The sequence below is a fragment of the Anolis carolinensis genome, chromosome 1, assembly GCF_035594765.1.
Source record: "Anolis carolinensis isolate JA03-04 chromosome 1, rAnoCar3.1.pri, whole genome shotgun sequence".
NCBI classification, from domain to species: domain Eukaryota; kingdom Metazoa; phylum Chordata; class Lepidosauria; order Squamata; family Dactyloidae; genus Anolis; species Anolis carolinensis.
This window is the reverse complement of record NC_085841.1, coordinates 172,601,538-172,614,099: the sequence shown is the minus strand read 5'-3', so window position 1 is coordinate 172,614,099 and position 12,562 is coordinate 172,601,538. Positions and strand designations below refer to the sequence as shown.

At 35.7% G+C, this 12,562-nt stretch overlaps 1 protein-coding gene across 6 annotated transcripts in view; it reads right to left on the bottom strand.

The window, feature by feature from the left end:
• Positions 1-12,562, bottom strand: part of wdpcp (WD repeat containing planar cell polarity effector) — a 222,074-nt gene that overhangs the window by 162,809 nt on the left and 46,703 nt on the right. For all 6 annotated transcript variants that reach the window (XR_010000055.1, XM_062958993.1, XM_062958984.1 and 3 more), the window contains exons 2-4: positions 5,918-6,000; positions 5,060-5,104; positions 2,684-2,734 (exon numbers count right to left, since the gene is read on the bottom strand). Coding sequence is in view for 5 of the 6 variants with exons in the window: in XM_062958993.1 (XP_062815063.1) it covers positions 2,684-2,734; positions 5,060-5,104; positions 5,918-5,978 (157 nt within the window). In the remaining variant the exon portion in view is untranslated. The remainder of the gene's footprint in view (positions 1-2,683; positions 2,735-5,059; positions 5,105-5,917; positions 6,001-12,562) is intronic.

Below are 12,562 nucleotides of genomic sequence, written 5' to 3'. Positions count from 1 at the left end.
GAAATACACATAGGAAATATTATAATCAACATTAATATTACATCATGTTTTAGTAGTACTTTTTAATTCAAAACATATCCTGACCATCTAAAATTGAAGAATACATTATGATGACTCAGATTCTGAAATATGTTTTCCAAATACATTATAAATATGGCCAATCTTCCAATAGAATTATCAATATGACAGACTTTCTATCCAGTGAAATAAGTTGTAATGCTATAAAATACATTCTCATGAATTTGGCCTATTTCTTCCCCTATTTGCCTATTTCTTCCCCTATCCCCAATTCTATTTTTAAATGACTAATACAAACACTTTAGCTGTTATAAGCAGATTCATTCTCATGAACTCTGAAATTGTATTACAGTACTTTTTCAAATAATGCTACCTTACTTTAGGATCATATGGAACTGAGCAATCACTATTCAAATTAAGTAGACAATATACCCTAAGACATGGCTTGGATTTAAGCTATTTGAAGGACAGTATCTCCTTTTCTGGGTCCATTAGTGCTCAGAAGAGTATAAACGTTCCTATTTTGCCAGGCTCTTAGGAATTGCAATTGTGTGCTATTTTGGGGGTTTTATATTTCCATAATAATTAATTTATTAAATAAATTGGTTATTGAAAACAATAAAAATCCATACATTACCAAAGTTTAACCTCATTGTTTTAATAATCTGTCAAGGATCATTGAAATCTGATTCACCTTTTCTTCAAAATGGCTATACCCTTGATATAGAATGCATATTACTTTCTTTTAAGCTAAGCAAAGACAGTTTTATATTCAGTGCAGAGATACTAAGCACTGATAACATATCTAAGTAGTTACCTATTGTGCAGTGCACTGCAAATAAATAAAAATATAATTTATTGATAAAAATGGAGCATGTATGTCTGTCAGAGGGAAAGATGGTTCAGCACCACACTGTAAAAAGTTGGAAGACAGAATGCTTTTTGCAATGCTATTTACTAGGAGACTCTCTTGCCCTTGGCTGGATGGTAGTGAAGACATGAGATGCTATCAAACTGCTGTGATCTCTCTATGCCTTAAGCAGGACATTCTGAGCAATAGGAGCTATGAGTACTAGAATAGGAGGCAAATCGGGATCTGGGGGAATATTTAGAACATAGGGTGCACCTTGTTGCAGCACCATTTATGGAACGAACCTAGCTATACATCTGTTGACTCATTCTATTCCTAGAAGTTCCTCTCAAATAATCTGAGGAAGACTTGCCGCTAGCCTTTGAATACATTTATTCTTTCTCAGACTGCCTTGAGAGGATTTCAAAACTCTTCTTCCTCTGAGACCCCTTCTACACTGCCCTATATCCCAGGATTTGATCCCAGATTATCTGCTTATCCCAGATTATATGGCAGTAGAGACTCACATGATCAATTTCAAAGCAGATAATCTGGAATCATATCCTGGGACATAGGGCAGTGTAGATCCAGCCTGATAAAGCAATATATGTAACAGTTACCTTACATAATGAATATGCCCTCTTCACCTTCTGACTTATCTTTAAGGTAAAGAGCTGAATGAGAGACCACAATCTTTTATGGCAGGTTGCACTTCTGTATGGATGGAACTTGCTGTTGCTAAAATAATCCCCTTTCAACATATTGCTTCCTGTCTGTAGCACAGCCTCAACGGCAATCCAAATTTTGGTGCAAATGCTCCTTCATGGAACTGGTGGGCCACTCAGTAGTAGTTCTGTATGTGCTTGGGGGTGCTGCTAGAGGACATTGGCCCACTGTCAAGTTCTCCTGGGTGATGTGTCCTGTGAATCAGGCTAGGTCAATAACGGTTGCTGTTCCCACGGCAAGTTTCTTTCCTTCCAAATTACTTTTCTAAAAACTGCTCTTGTGAGCTAAAGTGGGAAGCAAGATAACTAAGCCTAACTCATCCTGAAGCAAGAATTTTAATTGGAAGTATCAGTGGAATGTTCTAATTCCTCTGAAAATGATAAGAAGAAAATGGCTTCTTGGTTTCAGGCATAGACATTTCCCCACGTTAGCAGGTCTCCAAACTCTGAAATCTAGTTTAGCATGCAAGATCACACTTTCAGTCACTCTTAACAAATGTAGGTGTTATCTAGAAAAACAACCAAAGATCTCCACATACAGCAAGCCTTAAAGGCAAACATAGGACATAACTGAGTTTCGATTGACACTGGCAATGGTTCTGCCCAGCTCCCATTTATTCTTAGTATGAAAAAGTTAGTAGGAATCAAATAGTAAAACATATCAAAACTGTATCTAATTCAGTACAAGAAGCCATTATGTATTTTTTGAAAAGACCCAAATGCATATTTAAAACTAGTCTCAGAAACAGAAGTTAATGATGATTTACATAGATCATATTTATTTAAACAGTCCTAAAACATGAGCACTTTTCTCTAGATTTAGCCCCATGAATCCATGTCACAGGCAGTCCGAGTTACAAACATTCGACTTTCTAATGACTCATAGTTAAGAACAGGGGTGAGAGAACAGTGAAAAAATAAAATGGCATTCAAAGACAAATTAAAATAATCCCCTTTTCCTCTGTTCCTATTCAAGATTACTACCACTACAGCTGGTTTTAAAAAGAAAGCCTCAGGAAAAATACACTGTTAATTTACATCTACAGTTAATTTATTGGTACTAACATGAAAACTGAAAAATAATGCTTACATTCTGCTAACAGTTGCTTCTGATGCAAATGGTCAAAGTTCAATTGTGATTCTAGAAAAATAAAAATTTAAAAAGTTAAATAATCTTTACATCCATTGTCAGTAAAAAGCTAAATGTGATATATTCAAATAATGCAGAAATGTAGTTGAGAATAATAGTTCAGAACTTTTCCCTTCCTGAAAGATTAAATTGGCAATGAAATAAGTGTTTAAGTAATCCCTATAGAGGGCTAATAATGCAGAAGTTTTTGTCTAATCAGATGAACTGATCAGTGAACTGAAGACCAACTAAAACTTCTGTCAATCTGTCATTGGGCTGACAAACTTTTTAGTTGGGATTCAGTTGTGGATGCAGCACAAGATGACCACACAAACCACCATTTTAACCTGCACTAAAACAGGAAGTTATTCTAGCTGAATAGACCTTTTAGTCCATCATGAATCTTCTAGGATTAAAAAGATTAATCAGATAAAGCAAACTGATTCACTCTGAAATACCTATTTCAAACACCAGGTAAGGAGGACCCAGGAGGTCAACAAACGTGCAGTCCTATGAATTTACAATGCCCTCTGCTGGAGCTCAAAAAAATAAATAAAAAGATAACCAGAGCACCAAATATCAATCCAAAATATCATGTTACATAACCTATATTTTTCAGAAGATTAAAACTTCTGAAATGCATCCTGTATGTGTTGATCTTACATTTAAAAATAATACAAATATATACTTTGCTCTAATTAAGTGCATTCAGGAAGCTCAGGACCATTTATAAGGCAAAGGAAGCCATACCGATCTAAGAGGAAAATTCTCAAATTCAAGGTTAGAATTAATCCAACGTGAATAAGACTATGGATAAATTTTCATAATTTCAGATTTTCATGGAAATATTATAAAAGGTGCAAGATGGAAAAAAGAAGGGCCTGCAAGGAGGAGACTGAAGGAAGGATAGACTGAAATATATTACGCTCTACAAGTTAAATACATGTCACTTTATGCCGGTTTCCACCCTGAAAATATCAGATTAATTATAGTATTCAGGAATTGCCATGTTGGCCATACAGTGAAATAAAACAAATTCCATAAAGAAGTAATCTTTTTATTGACTAAACAAAATGCAAAAATCACTAAGTTCAAGCTTTCAAAGCTCTACTGGCTTTTGCATCAGTAAAAAGCTGTTTTAAAATCATACAGTGGAAAAGAAAAGTAATGGTGTTTTTAGTCGCAGGCTTATATTTTGAGTCAAATGTTGTTTCTATTATATTATGTAACAAAATTTTTTTGGGGAAAAAATCTGTTCCTGGTTTGCAATTGTGATTTCGTGTTTAATTGTGCGGTACTTACCTTGAAAATAGTTGTTATACTCCAGAAACTTTGTTTTTGTGGCCGCCACAAAATATGTTGAATTCGCTGAGACTTGGTGAGATATTCATCGAAAAAGTGTATTATTTATTTATTTCCCATACTTATACCATGCCCTTCTCACCCCAAAGGGGACTCAGGGCAACCTCACAACAGGCAACAATTCGATGCCAATACATAATTCCAAAAATAACAAATTACAATTAAAATCAAGTATTAAAACATAAATGCAGTTTAATAACCTTTTCCCATGTTTTAATGATAGAACCAATTAGGAAATGACATTTATAATCCAGAAACAAAAAATGTGCTACATAGTGTTACTATTCTGCTAGTCTGGAGGGATCTCAATGAGACAGAGGCTACTCCATTTTTGGCCATATGATGTCTGAGTCAAAAGTCAGTCAAATTTAAACCCCATCAGCAGCAGTGAAGTATCTTCGCTTGGGATGCAGGATGTCTGTGGGTGCATCTACTCTGTAGAATGAATGCAATGTGACACCACTTTAACTATCAAGGCACAATACTATGGAGTCTTTGGAGCTGTAGTATGGGGAGACATCATCACTCTTGGGCACTGAAGATTAAAGACGTGAAAAAACTACAAGTCCCATGGTTCCACAGCATTAAGCAATTGTAGTTAAAGTGGTTTCAAACGACATTATCTCTACAGTATAGATGCACCCTCTGTCTTTCTTGAATCCGCTGCTGCTGCTGATATACAACAACCGAAACAACATCTGATATAAAATGCAAGCCTAGGACTCCAAAACCATTACTTTTCTTTTCTTCAGTATGACTTCTAAATATATATTACCAGATGTCAAAACTAACAGAGTGTTGAAAGCTTGCATGATGTGCTTTTACATTTTTTACTTTATTTTATTTAATTATGTTTATCTTCATCAATTAATTAATACAATTTACTATAGTTTCTTAATAGAAAAAAATAAGGATTTGGGGAGTAATGTTCAACAGTAAATATATATTTCATCCATATGAAGGCGTATACCTTACCCGATTCCTTTTTTTCATAGTAATGATGGACTCCAATGTCTTGATCTGCATAATTAAGTAAACATGACACCAAATTAATATCCAAGGATTTAAAATAAAACCAACTTGGGGGTTAGAAACGAACATCCAATCTACAGTGTCGATTTAATGTAGTTCAAAGGTAGCTTCAAACTGCAGCAGCCAGACAACAAACTCCCACAAACGTGCATTAAAAAAAGCCCTTAGTGTGCATCAGTGCTTTGTGGTTTGTTAATCTCCATCTGGACCTCAAACTGCCTCCAAGATTTCCTATGTAATCAACTGCACAGTGAAATCACTTTCTTTGAAACTGGTCTGAAACTGTCTGTGTAGATAGGCTTCTGTTAAGGGCAGGGGATAAAATCAATGCGTGTGCAATGGCACAATTACTAGCCATCCTCCTTTTTTTAACATTCTTCACATACGAAAGTAAGAAGTACCCTTCATCTGCCCCATCTGACAGGCTTATTCCTCAGTTATGGGTCAAAAACATCTGGGTGGGAGTTTTCACAGGCAGATTACTCTTTACTGCAAAATCTAAAGTAGCAAAAGTCTGCTAAGGAGCCCACTGCTGTACATATGAGACTAGCAATACACACTAAATATATTCCTTTTTAAAGTGCAGCCTTCCTTGAATGGAGAATGCAGAAAGCCTAGTTTTGCAAAGATCAGTGTGCCTGCACTGTTCTTTAGGAAAGACTTATTCTTTTAAAAATCTGTCTACGCCAGAGATTAGTGTTTTTGCGTGTTTTGAAATGATTGACAGTCGGGAGCTGAATGGTAGGACTGAATAGGTAAAATGAAAAAAATCAAGATCTAGATGGATAATGTTTATTTTACCTTCAACGTGCAAGGTATTCTTTAGCGACCAAAGATGCATCTCACACAGAAGGACAGTCATCTGAAACAGCCTACAGCTAGTTCTAGAGCAAAAATAATTAACACAAAAATGTTAGACTGGAAAAAAAACCTGTTTATAGAACCCTAAAGCAATAAATACAGTAAATGTTCAATTAACTAGAATTCAAACAACCAGGAAGAAAAACTGACTAAAATTGTATACTGCATTCACAAAGATGTTTTTATAATACAGTCAGACTATGTTATATTAAATTTCATATGTATTTATATTCCATAATTTGTTTTAATTAATATATTTCAATATTAATATCAAGTCAATACGGAATTTATTATATGGTTTAGTATGGGGTTATAGTATTCATTAGCCCTGTTTTTAATAATAACTCATAAGCAACCAGAAACTATATTTATCCAGAATCTACCATCCACATGATGCAGGTTACCTAAGAATCTACTGTATTTTCTAAGGTTTTCATAACCAAAATGCAGTGGCTAGAGATTTTATAAGTTATGTTGAGGTCTACTTTTCAAACCTGCTTTTCAAGCAGGCATTCTTTTGGAAAGGGGGTCTTCTATACAAACTAAGCCCACTGTCATATTTTAGCAGGATCATCAGAAGAGGAGCAAGAGGTTCATTGGCATGAAAACCTTGCAAGTTGGTTTTCAAGTTGGCATTTACAACACTCTCGCCTTGGTGGCAGGATACTTAAATAATCTAATTGCCCCAAAGTTAGTCACACAAGGTCTGATTTCAGAACAATGCAAAAATGTGTATTGTTTCCCAATATGTCTTTGGAAACATTACTTTTAAAAACAAATAATCAGTTCTAACACTGGCCCCTATAAGAAATGCATGGATATTATTTTCTTCATATCAGTGCTGTTAAAGCGTGCTGAACATATGCATTCTTTTGTTGAAAATGGGCTGTAAGTGTCCATGAAGAAATACCAGTACATTTCAAGGTAGGAAATGAGAAAGTCAATGCGAGAGTGAATCTTATTGGTAGTTTAAACTAGAGAAGATCCACTGACTCAATAGGATTTATATAACTACTGACTGACTGTCCAACAATTGATTCAGCAGGTCTTTTCTAGTTGTGATGACCAACAGGATTTAGGTGTGATAGCACCAATCAACATTTCCTAGCTTTATTTTTCAATTATTAGAATGAATGATGCCTAGCAGAATGTACAGCTGATTAACAAAGCTTTTCTTAACTAAATGTTTCCTTTAAATAGGAGGTTTTAAACCTTTCATTAAAAATGTGGTAGTGACTACACTCACTAAATTCAAGGCAGACCTATAATTTTCAATCTGTCTGCATTGCAATTAATAAAACAGAATTTTATTTTTAAAATGTTATTATTGCTATCCATGCTATTGCTTATTAGATACAATGCATATAATGCTTACATATCTGTCTAAAATTTGATTTTGGAAAAACAGCAATGACACGTTAAGGCTTCATTTTTGTCCACCAGTTTCTCCTTCACCAAGGAGAGCTGCTCCTGGAAGCACACCTGATAACTCAGTATTATATTTCAGACTATGAGATAAATATTGGCTTCAATCAGATATGATATTATCAAGAGGTAAGTGTAGCAGATTCAAAAAAATAGAGCCCTATCATATTTATTTATACAAGTCATGCAGAAAACATTTTTCCAATAGAGAACAGAAGTGTAAATTCAGTACAAAGAAAAGTTGTTGCTAGCATGATTTACCAAGGTGATAACATGTCAGTGGCAAATGTCACAAAAACTTTGACCATTCATTGTCCTCAGTACACCACAAAAAAGTATCAACTTGCTGAAAATGTCACAAAAATATATACAATCATATTATAGAATTGTCTTAGTTACTGGACACAGCAGAATCACCAAAATTATGTGGCAATAATAAATGAAACGGTAGATTATGTATAAGATTGGGTTTATTTTTTTATAGTCGATCTACCTGGTCCCATCTTCACCATACATTTATGTTCTATCTATCTCTTCCATTGTCACAGTTATTTCTCTCATTCAGTTAACATCCAGTTGTTGAGTCCCAAATACCAATTCTAAAATTGGGGCAACAGCAGAAGGAAAGTGAAATGTTTTCCCCATCCCCATTTAATTCTTTGCCCAGAATCTTTTCAGGGGGTTTCACGTGAACAGAGAAGGAGACTGCTCCATACCCAAAATCACATACAGATGAATAGACATTGGGATGCCAAAGCCACAACCTTATTGGTTATAGCTGACAACAGAATTGATGTCCAGGGACATGGATCTCATCATCAACTAACTTGTCTATTTATCGATGAGCTTGTTACTCCAGACTAGAGCCAGAGACTAATGGGGTGGCTTTGAGAGAGGCCACACAGCTTCCTACCAATGAGCTCTGTCCCTCACCACCAAATGATGCATTAATCTAATAGCCATTCCGGACCCATTTTGAGTGCACCCCTGAGGTCCCAGGAGGTGACCCCCTTTTTCATGGCCAATGCCATGAAGCACTCTTCCTTCCACATCTGGTTCCAGTACCAGATCTGGAAGTTGTGGCAAACATGGAGAAGCTAAAAACCAAACTAAATTAAGCGTAGGTGGGTGGGTTGCTGGCTGGAAGGGCAGTTGCCAGAAGGAGCTCCCATTGGCTTCCTATATACCCAGACCTGATGTCTTTAATCGGGTTGGATTCCCTCAACACCTCTTGCCCATGATAACTCTTTCAAAGGTGAATTCCTCTTCCTAGGACTAGACTTCTCTCACTTCATGTTGTCTCACCCCCATTCTTAACTATAAGTCATTTGTAAATCAGATGTTTGTAACTCGGGGACTGCCTGTATTTCTTAATTGAAATATATCTATTGTACTCTCAATTCAAATGTGTTTAGTTATGGAGTCTTATTCCTTTTTTCCTTAAATACTGATCCAGCTGCTAGAACTACTTCATGAAGGGATAGGGGGCAGGATTCCTACAGACTGGCTAATGCATTGGTTCAAAAGACAAAAAATACAGATTCTTTGTTTAAAACTGCAAAACATAAATCAAATTAACAATATGGTGACGAGGACAGAGCTTTGTAAAGTTTTTAAATGTTTAGTTTTGTAAATGACTTTTAATAACAATGAATCAATGGCTATAGAACTTAACATACTGTATATTGATGTTAATGCCACACCAAAACCTGTATTGTCAGAAAAAAAGCCTAATAATGTAATTATTATTACATATAATAATCACTGAAAAGAAATACATTATCTGATAACCTTAGAATTGTAGCCTGAAAATCACACACTTTAAACTTATTTCCATTTGCTGAGAGGTTGTTTCATGCTCCACTGAATTAATTCTTCACATTTTTAAGAACTTGAAATAAGTCCTATCTTGGGCAATTACAAGTGGTCATATAATAACTATAAAGCTTTTAATTTTAAGACATTTCATGTATAACACTAGCAAAATAGAATTATACACTTAGCATTTTATTTTGGAAAAACATATGGTTTGAAAATGCTGTAAGGTTTTAATTTTCATATACTGAACAGATTTCATATTCCTTTATCAATTAATATAAAACACAAATATCCAAAAATATGAGTGATTCTGTGAAACCATAGGAAGTTACTGAACAATATCTGTTTAAGCAGACAATTGCTTCAAAAGCATTCAGTTTATTTGAGTATTTAATCTAATACTCAGCTGCTACTTTTTGCTAGATGTTTATCAGTTTGGGGAATATAGATGTCTGAGTCATCTAACATAATCAATAGCACACTTTTTGAAAAAGCAACTTCATTTTATTTATGGGAATTGTTTCCCACTTTTCTTCACTAAAAGCCCACAGCAGTGAGAAAACTATTTAAAACACAGTTAAAATCAAAGCTCTAAAACCACATTTTAGCCAGAAAATTCCCAATGTTTACTGGAACGGAGTCTCTCAACTAGAGTTCCACCACCAAAAAAGTCTGCCACATGGAAGAGTTCTGCAGACAGTATTGCATGGCCACAAAGTCAAAGATTACACTCCATCTAAACCCTTACATCTCTAGTATCTTTGTTTGCAGCAAATGTGGCACACATTCCCATCATGACCAATTTTAAATACTGACAGGGTTTGGGGGAAACTGACCCAGGATATTGGGATTTGCAGTCCACCCACATCCAGAGAACACTGTGAGCTCTACCGATGATGGAACTGCACCCAACTTGACATACATACCCATCATAACCACCTTAAATTACTGGTGGGGTTTTGGGAAGACTGACCCAAGGTGATGGGAGTAGCAGTCCACCCACATCCAGAGATCACTCTAAGACCAACCAATGATGGATCCGGGCCAAACTTGGCACACAGACTCCCCATGGCCATTCTTAAAGATTGACACAGTTGGGAGGGGGCAATGACAGAGGATGATGGGATTTGCAGTCCAGACAACCCTCTGAACCTCACCAATGATGAATCTGGATCAAAATTGGCACACATACCCATCATGATCAACTTTACATACTGGTGGGGGGGGGGGGCATGGCAGAGAAATATGGGTCCGCCCACTTCCAGAGAACCCTGTGTAGCCCACTGATTATGGATTTTGGAGAGATTGACTCAGGATAATGGGGGTTGCAGTCTACCCACATCCAGAGAGACTGCTGAACCTCACTGATGATGGAGCTGGGCCAAATTGGGCACACTTACCCTGACCAAGTTTAACTACTGGTGCAGTTTGGGAGCAATGACAGATGATGAAGGGAACTGTAATTTACCCACATCCTTATGCATTTTCAAATGGGACCATTCATAAAATCTAAAACAAACAATAACTACTTCTAATAATTATCATTACAGAATCCCTACCCGAAGCATCATTGGGTATCTAAGATAGTAAGAGATAAAATCCATCAGATTGTGATTGGGGGCTTCATAAAGGAGTTGTTTTGTTTGTTTGTGTATATCTTTGTAAATGTGTGGTCTGTTTGTGTGTTTCTATTCTGCAAAGTAAATATTACCTTTGCCATAGTTATATTTATAATCATGTTACTTTAAACTTGATACTGATCAGAATGTTTTATACAAATGTTGCAGCCACTTGAGATGCTTTAGTTCCCACTGAAGTCAAGTGTCTAGGCTTAAAGCATCTTATGGTGGCAAAACATTTCCATGATGTATAAAAAAGGGGAGTGTACTTGGAATATTTTATTTCAAGCTGTATTCATTAAATCAGAAAATAATTACAATGCTCATGCCCCAGTCTTTCCCTTTGCAAGATATATTAACAAGAAATAATCCTTTTCTGCTTTTGTTTTCCTTTCTGATCTTCAAACAGGATATTTTTTTACAAAAAAATTTACACTGAGATATGCCTACCTCCTCTGAAAGAAAGAAAAGACCCATCAGTGTTTACATTGTAATAAAGTAAGATTGCAGTGCTATATATATAGGTTTATTATGTGAAGTTGTATAGAGAGGAAAGACAAAAATACTTTGAAGAAACATATGCACTTGTTCAACCATTTAATAATCAAAATCAGACATGAAAATAATTAAATACCAGAAAAGGGTATTTGCATAAATGTAGATGTATGATCAACTATTTTCCTATTAGCACTTTCAGTGTATTCACCTAAATTTGCTATTTTTCTTAATGGCTCTGGTTAGACTCTATCTATCAAACTCTGAAAATACTGCTTTTCATAGAAGACTAAAGGAACGTGTGACTGCTTTTACCCTATCCAAATGTCTGGTTCTGACTGGAAGATAGGATTTGGTTTAGTTTTGGAAAGCTTGAGAATAACAATAATGAAGACATATCCTACTGCAACTATTGCCAAAAAATTGACACAACAAAAAAGTTCAATTATGAATGGAAGTTTAAATCAGGTGCAGCACACAATTCTAATATATAAATACCACTGGAATGGAACCAATATTAGAAGCAACAGGTTTACAGCGATATTTGTTCACACTCAGGGGCAGGCAACTTTGGAAGACTAGGGAACACACTAGACTTCCAAGAGACCTTGCAGGGCTGTTCTTTCCAAAATCAGCTTGCTCCCAGATGCTCTCATAGGCCCTCTGGAAAAATAAGGGCATTTAGATCTCATTTTGGGGAGTTCAGACGGCTCCAAGAATGGCAATGGGACGGCTCCAAGAATGGGATAATTTTTGAGCAAATGGCCACAAAAACTGCCAGGTGGGCCAGCCATGGCTCATTGCTGCACTTTGTCCATGAAAAGATTTACTACATTTTGGCATCTGATAAGATCATGTATTATTAAAGTTTCATTGTTGGTACTGATCTGCAAAAGATCTTTTCACATCATGAATTCTTCCATACATTACTAATTTTTTTCTTTTTCCTTTTAATCTGCAGATTCTTCAATGGAATCCAGCTGGAGAATTTAGAATATTCTGAGAATTCTAGAGTTACTGTGTCTAGTTCAAAATTGAAAGCTTTTATTGATTCTGATTTGAACAGAGTTCTCATTGAAACAAGTTGAAACACTCTGGTGCTTGATGTTCAAAGTATTTACTACTTTGCTTAAAGACAAGAGGGGGCTACGATGTTTCTGAACCAAAAGAGAATGGAATGGGGTTTGAAATTAAACTGGAAAAGATCTCTTTCATCTCGGGTAAATGG